The 14,396-nt window shown below is 41.8% G+C and overlaps 1 protein-coding gene across 3 annotated transcripts in view; it reads right to left on the reverse strand.

The window, feature by feature from the left end:
• TTC27 (tetratricopeptide repeat domain 27) overlaps positions 1 to 14,396 on the reverse strand; it is a 214,578-nt gene that overhangs the window by 94,623 nt on the left and 105,559 nt on the right. For all 3 annotated transcript variants that reach the window (XM_002709924.6, XM_051843020.2, XM_089326555.1), the window contains 2 exons: positions 9,706 to 9,801; positions 3,903 to 4,025 (listed from right to left, as the gene is read on the reverse strand). In XM_002709924.6, the coding sequence (XP_002709970.2) occupies positions 3,903 to 4,025; positions 9,706 to 9,801 (219 nt within the window). The remainder of the gene's footprint in view (positions 1 to 3,902; positions 4,026 to 9,705; positions 9,802 to 14,396) is intronic.

Here is a 14,396-nt window from a genome sequence, read left to right on the forward strand (position 1 = left end):
CCAGGCACATTAGCACAGGGCTGGATCAGAAGTGGAGCAACCAGGGACCAGCGCTGTAGTGTTGTGGGCTAAGCCTCCCCCTGTGGCACCGGAGTCCTATTTGGGCTCCAGTTCGTGTCCCAGCGGCTCGTCTTCAAATCCAGCTCTCTGCTATGGCCTGGAAAAGCAGTAGAAGATGGCCCAAGTGAAGAAACTCATGGCTCTGGCATCAAATCAGCTCAGCTCCGGCCATTGCGGCCATTTGGGGAGTGAACCAGCAGATGGAAGACCTTTCTGTCTGTAACTCTACCTCTAAAGTAAATAAAATCTTTAATAAAAAAAAAAAAAGGGTAGGAACCGTTACTGGAAACAGTGCATATACGGGGTGCCAGTGTTGCAGATGCCGGCTTAACGTGCTATGCCAGAATGCCAGCTCCCAGGACAAATTTCTAAAATCAACCTTTAAAATTAAAATTCTGGGTATGTGTTGCTATAATTCACACAAAAAAATCAAGACAAAGTAAGTGAGGATATATTCCTAAGAACTAAAACATGCATATTTTCTAGAGTATTTAAAAACACAGGCATTTATCATTATAAGACAATTCTTTCAAGGTCATGTGCATTCCTAAAAATAATTATGTCACAACTACTTCGTCAAATTTGTTCTTGTTCTCTGAAAGGGATGGATTTGTTGTAATTTTTCTCCTACATTTAGACAAAGTCTCAAACTTCCAAGCATTCTAAAAAAATTTTTACAAAATATGCTTTGGATATTTGTAATTAACCAACTTCCCTAATTACCTAATTTGTATATACAGTTACTATTTATTAACCAATAGAAAAAAACTGGCACAGTAAAGAATAATGCAATGGAAATTACAACAGATCAGAAGCCAAGATATTCATTCATCTATCTACTGCTTTGTGAAACAAACATCTTTGTACTACGTTAGTGCCTGACAGTGAACCAGAAAAAAATATTTAAGTCCCTGAGGAAACATAATACTAAATTTCATCAAATATGAGATTCCATCAATCATGAAACAAACTTTAAATGGAGTATGAAATGCTTTTAATTATGAATCTATAATTTGAATAAATCACATCAGCCTACCACTGTTTTGGTTTTTTTCAACCTATCCAAGAAAAATCTAGCAATTCTTCCTGCCTTCAACACATTGCTTAACATTTTAAACAGCAACTAACTCGTATACATCTCATTACAAAACAAGACTTCATCATTTAGTTGTTTTCAGTTTTGGATCCCAGAAAGCATTTGGTTGTTGCTTTTAGAAAAAAGTAATTGAAAGTATGATATGTCCAATAACAATTATTTACTTCACTAGCACCAAATGTATACCTCTTTGTTGCTGTCTTTTTCTCTATATTCAATAACTTATTGTTTCAATACAAATCACAATAAAATATTTTTGAAGTTACTTTAGACAGCAATTAAATCCAGCATAAAGTCAGATAATGTGTCTCTACTTCCATTAAAATGATGACAGTGAATACAGCTTTAACTAAACCTGTTTATTGACACCTGATAAGAGAGCCACCTGACAACAACTGGAAGATGCCATTGATCGTTAGATTCCCTGCAGTTTCAGAGATGCTAAAATAGGAAAAAATGCAGGGTACTTTAAAAATATGTAAAAACAGAATTAAAACATAAATGTGTTTTAGTGCAAAAAATTTTCAAATTCAGGGCTGGTGTTCTGACACAGAGGTTAAGCCACCAGCTGCAATGCCAGCATCCCCTAAGAGCATCAGTTTGAGTCCCTGCTGGTCCCCTTCTGCTTCAGCTTGCTGCTAATATGCCTGGGAAAGCAGCAGAAGATGGCCCACATGTCTGGGCCCCTGCCACCCATGAGGGAGACCCAAATGGAGTTCCAGGCTTCTAGCTTCTGCCTGGCCCAGCACCTTCCTTTGCTGCCATCTGCGAAGTGAACCAGCAGATTGAAGACCTCTCTTTCTGCCCTTCATTTTTTCTAATTCTGCTTTTCAAAAAAATACATACATCTTTTTAAACATGTTTTTGAAATTAATAGATCAAAAGTTTGTGGAAGAAAATATTATGAAAAAATTATACACAGATTTCAGAATGTTTTGTACCAAAATAAATTTGTCTTTTAAAATCCCATTTTCCACAAACTTCTTGAACTACCCTGTGGGGAGCAATCCGGACTAGACTAAGTTACTCGAATTAAGACTTATTCTATGCATCTGCTCTCCCCCAATATGGCGTTGGGAGAGAAGTAAACAGCTTCCGCACAGCTGCCTCCAGTTCAACCAATAAACTGTAGGACTTGCTACTGATTGGAGGAGAGCAGCGTACTCGGCGTGTGGGCAGCCGAGTTAGGATTGGCGGAGGAGGACTATAAAGGAGGAGAGAGACGGCATGCACCAGGAACATCTATGAGGAACATTTAAGGGAACCCGTGCAGCCCCCGAGAGACCCGGCCGGCGGTGTGCCGCTCCCCTGCGGAAGTGGGGAATGTGGCCAGGGGGAACTGCCCTTCCACGGAGGTGGAAGGGATAGTAGCCAACCCGGGAAGAACCAGCAGCAAACCCGGGGAAGGCCGAGCAGACGAAAGAACAGCGCAGGGTCCTGTGTCGTTCCTCCACGAAGAGGGGGAGCGACACTACCCTGTCAATGTGTTAGAATCAGCAGTAACAGCAAGAACACTCCTGCAACACTATGAGGTAAGCACCATTCTGTGTACTTTACGTGTACTATCACACCGAAACCTATCAGGTAGGTAGGTCACGTGCTTCCTGATGAGGAATCTGAGACAAATCGGGGACAGCAACTTGTCCAGGAACACAAAGATAGCATGTGGCAAGGCTAGCCTCTGACTCTGGGCAGGCAGAGTCCTGAGGACACGCACGTAGGCACTGCGGCACACTGCCTCTCTAGTAGACACCAATAACTAGCTCTGATCGAGGCACAGCGTGAAGGACTCCTTTCCTTTCCAGGAAAGCAGAGAGCTGCAGTGGATGATTATGAAGCTCTTTTCCAGGATGAAAGCATTCCATTTCTGTAATCCTCTAAAGTACAACTTTAGTTCTCTGCTGGCTTCTCCTAAAGTCCTTCTCTGACATTAACTGATTAGCCAAAGAAATGTAGTTTTTGCTATTAGTCTAAAACAGACACCCTCAGAAAGGTATGGAAAAAAAATCTACTTGAACCACTACTTCTCTTCTTTACGGTGATGACAAAAGGTTAATCATAGATACTAATGATCCAATTTGTGGGCTTCACTCTGCTTGTGTACTTTACTTAGTCACCTAAAATTTTAATCCAAAATTAACATATGATTTCAATGTGTCAGTTTTTATAGTTACTCACAAGGCAGACTCCTTATTATTCTTAAAATTTAGTTCATGTATGAAGGAAAAAACAATAGATTAATAACAGATGCAAATATTGCAACATTTTCTCTCTTGACCCAATTTAAGGGCGGAATTAAGTGCGCATTACACACTTAACAACTCTTCTGCCCCAAGGGGGCCGCCACACCCTTTGAATTTTCTTACACAGCCTGAGCCAGCTGCTCTCCCCCTGAGTTAACCTCCCTTCAGGTCCACGGCCTCTGAGCAACAGGCAACCCAGTGATAATTAAAATAATTCCTAATATTTCACTCTGAAGTTGTCCTACAAAACATGAGTCAGCAAAGAAAAAAGATCAAGATGTACAGTATCTTCAAAGGTTTCATTATACTTTCTTCATTACATAAAATAATTCACTCCAACAGAAATTAAAGAAAACATTAACAAGTTTTCTATAAAAGGAAGCAAAAAAAGAATACAAGTGAATATTGGAAAAAGTGAGCTTAAAAAAAAAAAACAAAACAAGTGAGAATATATTCAAAGAGAGAAGACTCTCGCCAGTACATCAAATTTGACCATTCCATACCTTCCCATGTTGTCCGGCTCTTTCGTAACAAATAACAACATCTTCCCACATTTCTAGCTTCTCAAATATCTGCAGTGCTGAACTGGTACACCCCAGCTCAAAAAGCAAACTCGCGAGCTGGCGCTAGAAAAATAGAAAATCAAGTTACAATAATTAATACTTGATGTAAACAGTGTCCTGCTTCACTTACAGGTGTAGCCGATCTACCTTTTCAAGAGTTGCTGATTGGAATAAACACAAGATTTCAATAGTCCTTCTTCTACTAAGCATGTGTGATGATTCAATATTATCTTTACTTCAGCATGCTTCATTACAGGCAATGAAGAACTTAAAAACAAGACAGATACTGATCAAAATATCCAATATATCGATTTTTTTCTAAAAATTGAAGAACTGAAAAGCAAAATCAATATCTCTTTCTCACCAAGAGATTCTATATATATGATAATCTTGAATTCATAAAGCTGAGATCCAATAAGTCAATCTTTTTTTTTTTTAAGATTTTATTTATTTATTTGAGAGGTAGAGTTACAGACAGTGAGAAGCAGAGACAGAGAGAAAGGCCTTCCATCTGCCGGTTCACTCCCTAGATGGCCACAACAGCGGGAGATGCACTGAGCTGAAGCCAGGAGCCAGGTGCTTCCTCCAGGTCTCCTATGCAGGTATAGGGGCCCAAGGACTTGGGCCATCTTCTACTGCTTTCCCAGGCCATAGCAGAGAGCTGGATTGGAAGAGGAGTAGCCGGGACTAGAACCGGCTCCCATATGGGATGCCAGCACCGCAGGCGGAGGATTAACCTACTGTGCCACGGCAGCGGCCCCCAATAAGTCAATCTTAAAACTTTGAATTGTGAATAAAGATGACATAAAATCTAGGTATTGGCCCTTCTGAACTTTAACCATGAGAGCATCTCTGGTTCCTTCTCACTCAGGTCTACTTAGATGTATTTCTAAGCACATTCAAACAAGCTTAGCTACCTAACTTCTTAGTCACTGGCAGATACAAAGAAAATTGGGGTAAAGTCAATGAAAGTTAAATGTATTCAAAAGCAACTACATTACTATTTATAAGTGGTCCACTTTGAAGTAATGGACAGAAAAATTAGAAGAGTTAAAAAAAGATGAACTTCTTGGATAAGGTATAGTTTCACACTAGTGGGAGCTGTGTTGTTTTCTCTTTTAAATACATTTTTTACTACTCTTTGGAAACTCAAAATATATTTAAGTTAAAAGGCTAATAGGGCTGGCGCCACGGCTCAATAGGCTAATCCTCCGCCTGCAGCACCAGCACACCGTGTTTTTGTCCCAGTCGGGGCGCCAGATTCTGTCCCGGTCGCTCCTCTTCCAGTATAGCTCTCTGCTGTGGCCTGGGACACACCCCCCAATTCCATCAGTTAAAACTGTTTCTCTGAGGAAACTATTCTATTTGAAAGATACAGCAAAACTTTTAATTTGCCTATGGCTTACTGAGATTCCTGGCACATATAAAGCAAATACCAATATGTAACAACTTTCTAGTTTATTCTTTAAGAATATAATCTTATGGGACAAGTGTTGTGGTGCAGTATAAGTTAAGCAGCTGCCTACAACACCAGCATCCAATATGGGCCCCAGTTTGCGTCCCAGTCGCTCTACTTCTGATCCAGCTCCCTGCTATTGTGCCCCGGGCCTCTGCCATCCACATGGGAGATCTGGAGTTAGCTCCTGGCAATTGGCTTTGGCCTCTCTCTCTATAACTGTGGGGAACCCCACAGGAGTCACGGATCACCGTTTACCTGAAAAGGAGAGGAACTGTGGAAACACAGTAAAACATTGAGTTAAGAAGTTACCACTAGCCACAAAATAAAAGTAAAGTGGAGTTATAAGTCAGGAGCTGAGGCAAAGCCTAACGGCTGTTAGGCACACACTCCTTTTTTTTTTTTTTTAAACTTTTATTTAATGAATATAAATTTCCAAAGTACAGAATATTGATTACAGTGGCTTCCCCCCCACAACGTCCCTCCAACCCACAACCCTCCCCTTATACACTCCCTCTCCCCTTCCATTCATATCAAGATTCACTTTCGATTCTCTTTATATACAGAAGATCAGTTTAGCATACATTGAGTAAAGATTTCAACAGTTTGCTCCCACACAGAAACATAAAGTGAAAAATACTGTTTGAGTACTAGTTATAGCATTAAATCTCAATGTACAGCACACTAAGGACAAAGATCCTACATGAGGAGTAAGTGCACAGTGACTCCTGTTGTTGACTTAACAAATTGACACTCTTGTTTATGGCATCAGTAATCACCCTAGGCTCTTGTCATGAGCTGCCAAGGCTATGGAAGCCCTCTGAGTTCACTGACTCTGATCATTTTTAGACAAGGCCATGGTCAAAGTGGAAGTTCTCTCCTCCCTTCAGAGAAAGGTACCTCCTTCTTTGGTGACCCATTCTTTCCACTGGGATCTCACTCACGGAGATCTTTCATTTAGGTTTTTTTTTCCCCCAGAGTGTCTTGGCTTTCCATGCCTGAAATACTCTCATGGGCATTTCAGCCGGATCTGCATGCCTTAAGGGCTGATTATGAGGCCAGAGAGGCACACACTCCTAATCACACCAGGCAGACATCTCTGGTCCGTCTGATAGCGGTGCACTGTGGGCAATACCCTCCTACCCATGCTGACCGGACCATTCAAACGTAAGTAAGGCGGGAGCAGTATTGACTGGACCGTTCAAACATAAGTAAAAACCAATAAAACTGCACAAGTTGTATGATGGCAAGTTGGAGGACTGCCAAAAAAATGAGAATAAAAGGGGAGCCCTGGCGCTGCTCTCCATCCTTTCGGGGATCATGGCCTGGTGCGTGTAAACCACCGGGAGCAGAAGAAAGAAGTGCGGAGCTGAGCCAAGCTGTCACTGAGCTGTCACCGAAGAGATCCTGACCCGTTCCTGACTTGTTCCAGCCACAGCTCTCGGAGCTGCACCTGTTCCTGAATGGCCTTAGCCACTGTTCCTAAGCGGCTTTAGCCGCATGAGCTCTTGTTCCGGTCTCGTTCCTGTCTAATAAAAGTTGCTGCAACACTTTCGGCCTTGCAGCCGAGTAAGGGGCCCGGTGTGTGTGAACCTCTGGATCTCCACACATCCAGAGTTGAAGTGGCAGCCTGCTACTCTGCGTGGAGTAGGTAGCGGCACAAGCCGACCTGCAGAGCTGTCCCTGAGCTGTAAGACCCCACTGTGTGTGTGTGTGTGTGTGTGTGGCCCAGTGTGAGCGAACCTCTGGATCTCCTCGCATTTGGAGTCGAAGAGCCAGCCTGCTAGCTTTTGCTATGCGGCACAAGGCGACGACAGGATCAAGAGGTCATCTGGAGCTGCTGCTGCCCGGCCATTGTCTGACCAGTAGAGCTGCCGTCTCACCGCCTCGCCTGGAGTCCTTATCAGCCCGCTGCCAGAGTTGACCACAGAGCAGGACCAGGCCTCTCAGCAGGGGACCCCTCCAACTTCTCGCCTATCGTCGCCTGGAACCTTGAGCCTACTGCCCAGAGAGATAATCTTCCCACATCTTCCTGCCTGTAAGTGACTGGTCCGAGTTCTGTCCCTGCTGGGACACTGAACTCTGGACACTGGACACTCCCTGCAGGAGAAACACATTCGTGACAGTGATGCGAGCCTAGATACGTAGCAAACCACTGTTATGTATTGAATCTTTCGCTGTGCATGTATTGTTCATGGTGATAGTACTTAAGATTATTTTAACAGTCTTTGTTGTGACTTGCGGTATAATAATATTGAATGCCTGGCAGATAAGTGATATTGTTAAGATTGGGTAGATGTATTAAGTTAAGTATTTAAGTAGTTAAGTGGTTAAGTGGGTGAGTAAATAGTTAAGTCACATTAAATAATAGTGTTAAGTTCAGTGATAAGTGTATTAAAAAGGATAGATTGATGAGTATACTGGTACTGATAAGTGTATTGACCTCAATGAGCATGAGTAATGTGATATAAAACTCCTGGTATGTCACCGGTGTGTGAATAATAAAATTGAAAGAGACAGTCTTGTGTCCGTGTGTTCCTTTCTTCCCCATGACAAGTCGTACGTCGCACTTGCTACTGTTGAGCTACGTGACAGTAGGCGCTCGCGACAGTAACTCTTTCAAATAAATAAATAAATCTTAAAAAAAGGAATATAACCTACTCTAAGAAATCTTCTAATGGGGATTCTGAGCCACTGATTGGTCTTTATAATCCTAAATCAATACCTGTGTGCATAATCCACCAGAGGACAGAAACCTGATTAAAATGACAATAGGGCCAGCACCATAGCTCACTTGGCTAATCCTCCGCCTGCGGCGCCGGCACACCAAGTTCTAGTCCCGGTTGCTCCTCTTCCAGTCCAACACTCTGCTGTGGCCCAGGAGGGCAGCAGAGGATGGCCCAAGTGCTTGGGCCCTGCACCCACATGGGAGACCAGGAGGCAGCACCTGGCTCCTGGCTTCCGATCAGCGCAGCGCCAGCTGTGGCGGCCATCTGAGGGGTGAACCAACGGAAGGAAGACCTTTCTCTCTGTCTCTCTCTCACTGTCTATAACTCTACCTGACAAATAAAAATAAATAAATAAATAAAATGACAATAGTTACTAAATCATTTAGAAACCTCTGGTACCACTTGACTCAGCTTACTCACTGTGCCACAGCTTCCTCACTTGGAAAATATGAATATTTCACATTGTTGCAAATATAAGGTAACATATTCAGAACAAATGCATATATACTATTAAATGCACTTAAAAAATATTTTATTTATTTTGAAAGGCACAGTTATAGGAAGGTTGAGTAAGTGAGAGAGAGAGAAAGATCTTCCAGTCATGGTTCTTCCCCAGATGGCTGCAAGGGCCGGGGCTGGGCCAGACTGAAGCCAGGAGCCAAGAGCTTCTTCTCCAGCTCCCACATGTGTGCAGGGCCCCAGGCACTTGGGGCCATCCTCCGCTGCTTCCCCAAGCACATAAGTAGGGAGCTGGATCAGCAGTGGAGCAACCAGGACTCGAACTGGCACGAATATGGGATGCCAGTGTCACAGGCGGTGGCTTAACCTGCTATGCCACAATGCCAGTCCCTTAAATGCACGCTAAAAGCTGGTTGTTAGTAGAAGAAGGAAAGGTCGTCAGTAGCAGAAGAAAGCAAACCAGACTAATAAGTCAGGGAACCAGGGATCTAAATGAGATATAGCAGTATGGATAACACTGGAAAGTTAATTCCACTGGCCTCAATTTCGTTCTCTGTGAAATTAAGAAACTGGACTGGCATTAAGATATTCTGAGTGCTAAAATTTTATAAAGCAGGGGAACTACATGTAAATATGGTAGAATCATGCAGACAAGGGGCTGGAATCACCGTACCAATGTGGGCTTGGCATGCTATACTAGGTATTCTCATAAACTCAGAAAGAACAGAGTACTAAAGAATACCTCACAACATGAACAATCAAATAAATGCTTTCTTCCATTTTTTTCTGAAGAGCTTTATTAAAAGGTACACTATGATAAAAAGGCCTTAAAGGACTTTGACATTTAAAAAGTTATTTTGAAAAGGAAGAATTTGTGGTTCTCCAATTACTTAATTTCTAAGATTCTTTGCAAAATGCTTTCAAAGTCTAATATCACCTTAATGTAAAGAGTCATTTGAAGTAGCTGGCAATCCCCAGCTGGATGCTTTTATTCTTTTCACTGAAATCTTTGAAAACTCAGACATAAATTAAAATCAGTCTTTCCTAATGTATTTACATTTCTCATGAGTATTTTCCACACCGATGACAACAAAAGTACCTGAATGGCCCAGTGAGGTGGTACTTGACAGCAATAGAAAATTTTCCGACGCTCCAATACAGAAGTGGTTTCATCTTCAAATTGGTCTGCAAGAGCCTGAAACACATACAACACAATTTGAAACTATAAATAAGATTCTTATCATAAAAGCTTACGAATGTACATACAAGCAAGAAAGAACCAGAGTCATAGGGCCAGCATTATAACGCAGGGGGTTAAACCACCGCCTATGATGCCGATATCTCATATGGGCACTGGTTTGAGTCCGTGCTGCTCCACTTCCAATTCGGCTCCCTGTTAATGGCTTAGCACTTGACTCAAGTGCTTGGGCTCCTGCTGCCCATACGGGAGATCCACAAGAAGGTCCTGACTCCTGGCTTCAGCCTGGCCCAGCCCCAGCCAATGGGGCCATCTGGGGAGTGAACCAGCAGATGGAAGATCTTGCTTGCTTTCTCTCCCTCTCCATGTGTAACTCTTTCAAATACATTAAATAAAAAAAAAAAAAATGGGGCCGACACTGCGGCTCATTAGGTTAATCCTCAGCCTGCGGCGCCAGAATCCCATATGGACACCAGTTCTAGTCCTGGTTGCTCCTCTTCCAGCCCAGCTCTCTCTGCTGTAGCCCGGGAAGGCAGTGGGGGATGGCCTGGGTGCTTGGACCCCTGCACCCACATGGGAGATCATGAGGAAGCACCTGGCTCCTGGCTTCAGATCGGCGTAGTTCCGGCTGTAGCGGCCATTTGGGGGGTGAACCAACGGAAGGAAGACCTTTCTCTCTGTCTTTCTCTCTCTCACTGTCTAACTCTGCCTGAAAGAAAGAAAGAAAGAAAGAAAGAAAGAAAGAAAGAAAGAAGGAAGGAAGGAAGGAAGGAAGGAAGGAAGGAAGGAAGGAAGAAAGAAAGAAAGAAAGAAAGGTGGGAGGGAGGGACGGTATGTGGGGGAAGCCATTGTAATCCATAAATCGTACTTTGGAAATTTATATTCATTAAATAAAAGTTAAAAAAAAAAAGAAAGAAAGAAAAAAAAGAAAAAGGACTCCAGTCATTTTGACAAGGTGATAAATCTGTGTTTTTCCCTGAATTACTTTAAATGCTATAAAAAAAAAAAAAAAAGCTGGTAGGTTTCAAACTCAAAGAAAAAGATAAAGAAATGCCAATGCAAGTTACTTGGTTAGGTTGGTTTATGCTGTTTGCATGTGTTGAAACACTATACTGCACTCCCTAAAAATATACAAACATTACATGTTGATGAAAAAGTTTAAAAGAAAACAATTAAAGAAAAAAAGTATGTTAGTATGAATAAATCTACTCCAGGTTTCTTTCTAAGAGTATCACAATGACTCATCTTTCTGTATAATTTTAAATTGGGTCTTTACGTTTATCTTACTTTTAAAATACTTTTGTCTTAAATTGACAAGCAAAAATCAAACATATTTAGAAGCAGAAAAAAACCCACACTCACCATTTATATAAATACATACATTAAAAATTTACCAGAGTAATTTTTTTTAAAACCAAGAGTTCCTGGGGCCAGTGTTGTGGTGTTCAAAAAAAAAAAAAGGGCAGAAGTGGCAAGATGGCAGAATAGGAAGGGAGCACACTGATAGTCCAGGAAGAGACAGTTTAATAAAAATGGAGATACTGCAGGTTCAAGGAAGAGTAGGGGAAGAAACAGCAGAGGAAACTCTTCCAGAACTAGTGATTCACAGTGCACCTGCATGGAGAGCGTGGGAGCCCACTGTTCAGGTCACCAGTGGCAGAATCAACGCACCAGCGCTAGAACGCGAGGTGAGCCAAACCTCAACAGCTTGAGACACCGGTGGGCAAGCAGAAAGAGGAGACTAGAGGGAAAGAGGCTTGAAACCCCATGGGAAAAAGTTCACCACGGTAACTAGAAGAGAGAGGGAAAAAAAAAAAGTGACCGATATGAACATGAGATTCTCTCTCTCCGCTCACCTCTCAAAGGTGAGCAAGACAAACAGAAAGCGCCATTTTGGACATACATCATAAGAGGGGCAACCTCAGGGCTGCACCCACCCTCAGCCAAGCAGAAAAATCTGACTCAGCGGGGGTGAAATAACAGGAGATTAGGAACTAGTGAATGTGTGGTGCTACTGAACTGAGACTGTGAAAAAAGAGACGGTCAGGGAGAGAACTCACGGAATTCACATGAGTACTCTCCAGAGACGCTACAATCCAGTAACCTTGGCAACCCAGTGGGAGACTGCAGGAGAATTTGAGCCCACACTGAGGGCAGAACAGATTCCCTGTGTGGTCCTTGGGAAAGAGCTTCCGCTCTCTGGCTCCTGTGGGTATATCGTACACCTGCTAACTACCTCCAATTCCGCTCAGCTGTGCAGAATTACTTCCCTTTTGAATCAAAGAAAGAAAGAAAGAAAGAAAGAAAGAGAGAGAGGGAGGGAGGGAGGGAGGGAGAGAGAGAGAGAGAGAGAGAGAGAAAGAAAGAAAGAAAGAAAGAAAGAAAGAAAGAAAGAAAGAAAGAAAGAAAGAAAGAAAGAAAGAAAGAAAGAAAGAAAGAAAGAGAGAGAGAGAGATTTACCACACCTAACCTGGGAGTGTTACCTTTGGCACACCCTTAACCCTGAGGAACCAGAGCTCTCAGGCCACACCCATCTCAAGCCTCTAAGGCTCCATCAAAAGCAGACAGTCCACTTAATACATAGTATAACAAGAAAAAACACCACAGCAAAAGAGGAAGAATCCAAAGAATATCTCCACAATGCCAAGCAACAAACACAGAAACTGAGGAAACAAGAACAAGGAAGACATTATGAAACCCCCAAATGAACAAGACACCCCAAGCCAAGATTATGAAGATGATGAGATAGAAGAAATGCAAGATACGGATTTCAAAAAATTTATGATAAGAACAATTAGAAGTTTTCAAAAACAAATGCTTGAGCTACAGAATTCCTTACTGGACAGGATAGAAAATCTCCTTCGAGAAAATGAAATCTTAAGGAGGAATCAAAATGAAACGCAGAAACTAGTAGAACAGGAAAGTGTGATAGTGAAGAGAAATCAAAATGAAATGAAGAACTCAACAGATCAAATGACAAACACATTAGAGAGCCTTAAAAACAGAGTCAGTGAAACAGAAGAGAGAATATCAGACTTAGAAGACAGAGCACAGGAAAGTATACAGTCAAACCAAAGAAGAGGAAATTAGAAATCTAAAAAATATTGTCGGGAATCTACAGGATACTATTAAAAAAACCAACATTCAGGTTCTAGGAGTTCCTGAAGGCATGGAGAGAGAGAAAGGATTTGAAGGCCTTTTTAGTGAGATACTACAGAGAAATTCCCGGGTTTGGAGAAGGACAGAGACATCCTAGTATAGCAAGCTCATAGAACCCCTAGTAAACATGACCAAAAGAGATCCTCACCACGACATGTTGTAATCAAACTCACCACAGTGAAACATAAAGAAAAGATTCTAAAATATGCAAGAGAGAAACGTCAGATTACTCTCAGAGGATCTCCAATTAGACTCACAGCTGACTTCTCATCAGAAACCCTACAAGCTAGAAGGGAATGGCGAGACATAGCCCAGGTACTAAGAGAGAAAAACTGCCAGCCCAGAATATTATATCCTGCTAAGCTCTCATTCGTGAATGAAGGTGAAATAAAGACCTTTCATAGCAAACAGAAATTGAAAGAATTTGTCGCCACTCGTCCAGCCCTGCAAAAGATGCTTAAAGATGTGTTACACACAGAAACACAGAAACACGGTCATCAATATGAAAGAAGGTAAAGGAAGGAAACCTTACAGCAAAAGATCACAAGCATATATTAGAAAATACCTTTGGCAAATGGCAAGGCAAAGTTACTACTTATCAACAGTCACATTGAATGTTAATGGCCTGAACTGTCCAGTTAAAAGACACAGATTGGCTGATTGGGTTAAGGAACAAAACCCATCTATTTGCTGCTTACAAGAAACACATCTTTCCAACAAAGATGCATACAGACTGAAAGTGAAAGGCTGGAAAAAGATATACCATGCCAACAGAAATGAAAAAAGAGCGGGCATAGCCATCTTAATATTGGACAACATAAACTTTAACACAAAAACTGTTCAGAGCAACAAAGAGGGGCACTATATAATGATTAAGGGATCAATTCAACAGGAAGATATAACGATTATCAATGTATATGCACCTAACTACAGGGCACCGGTTTATTTAAAAGATTTGTTAAGGGAATTAAAGGGAGACTTAGACTCCAATACAATACTATTGGGGGACTTCAATACTCCACTCTCAGAAATAGACAGATCAACAGGACAGAAGATCAACAAGGAGACAGTAGATTTAAACAACACTATAGCCCAAATGGATCTAACAGATATCTACAGAACTTTTCATCCTACACATAAGGAATTTACATTCTTCTCAGAGGTACATGGAACCTTCTCCAGGACTGACCACATACTAGGCCATAAAGCAAGTCTCAGCAAATTCAAAAGAATTAGAATCACTCGATGCAGCTTCTCAAACCATAGAGGAATAGAGTTGGAAATTAGCAACTCAGGAATCCCTAGAGCATATGCAAACACATGGAGACTGAACAACATGCTCCTGAATGAACAATGGATCATAGAGAAATCAAAAATTTTCTGGAAGTAAATGAGGATAACAGCACAACATACCAAAACTTATGGGATACAGC

The sequence above is a fragment of the Oryctolagus cuniculus genome, chromosome 2 (genome assembly GCF_051225735.1).
Source record: "Oryctolagus cuniculus isolate XC-2025 breed Fujian yellow rabbit chromosome 2, ASM5122573v1, whole genome shotgun sequence".
Taxonomy (NCBI): domain Eukaryota; kingdom Metazoa; phylum Chordata; class Mammalia; order Lagomorpha; family Leporidae; genus Oryctolagus; species Oryctolagus cuniculus.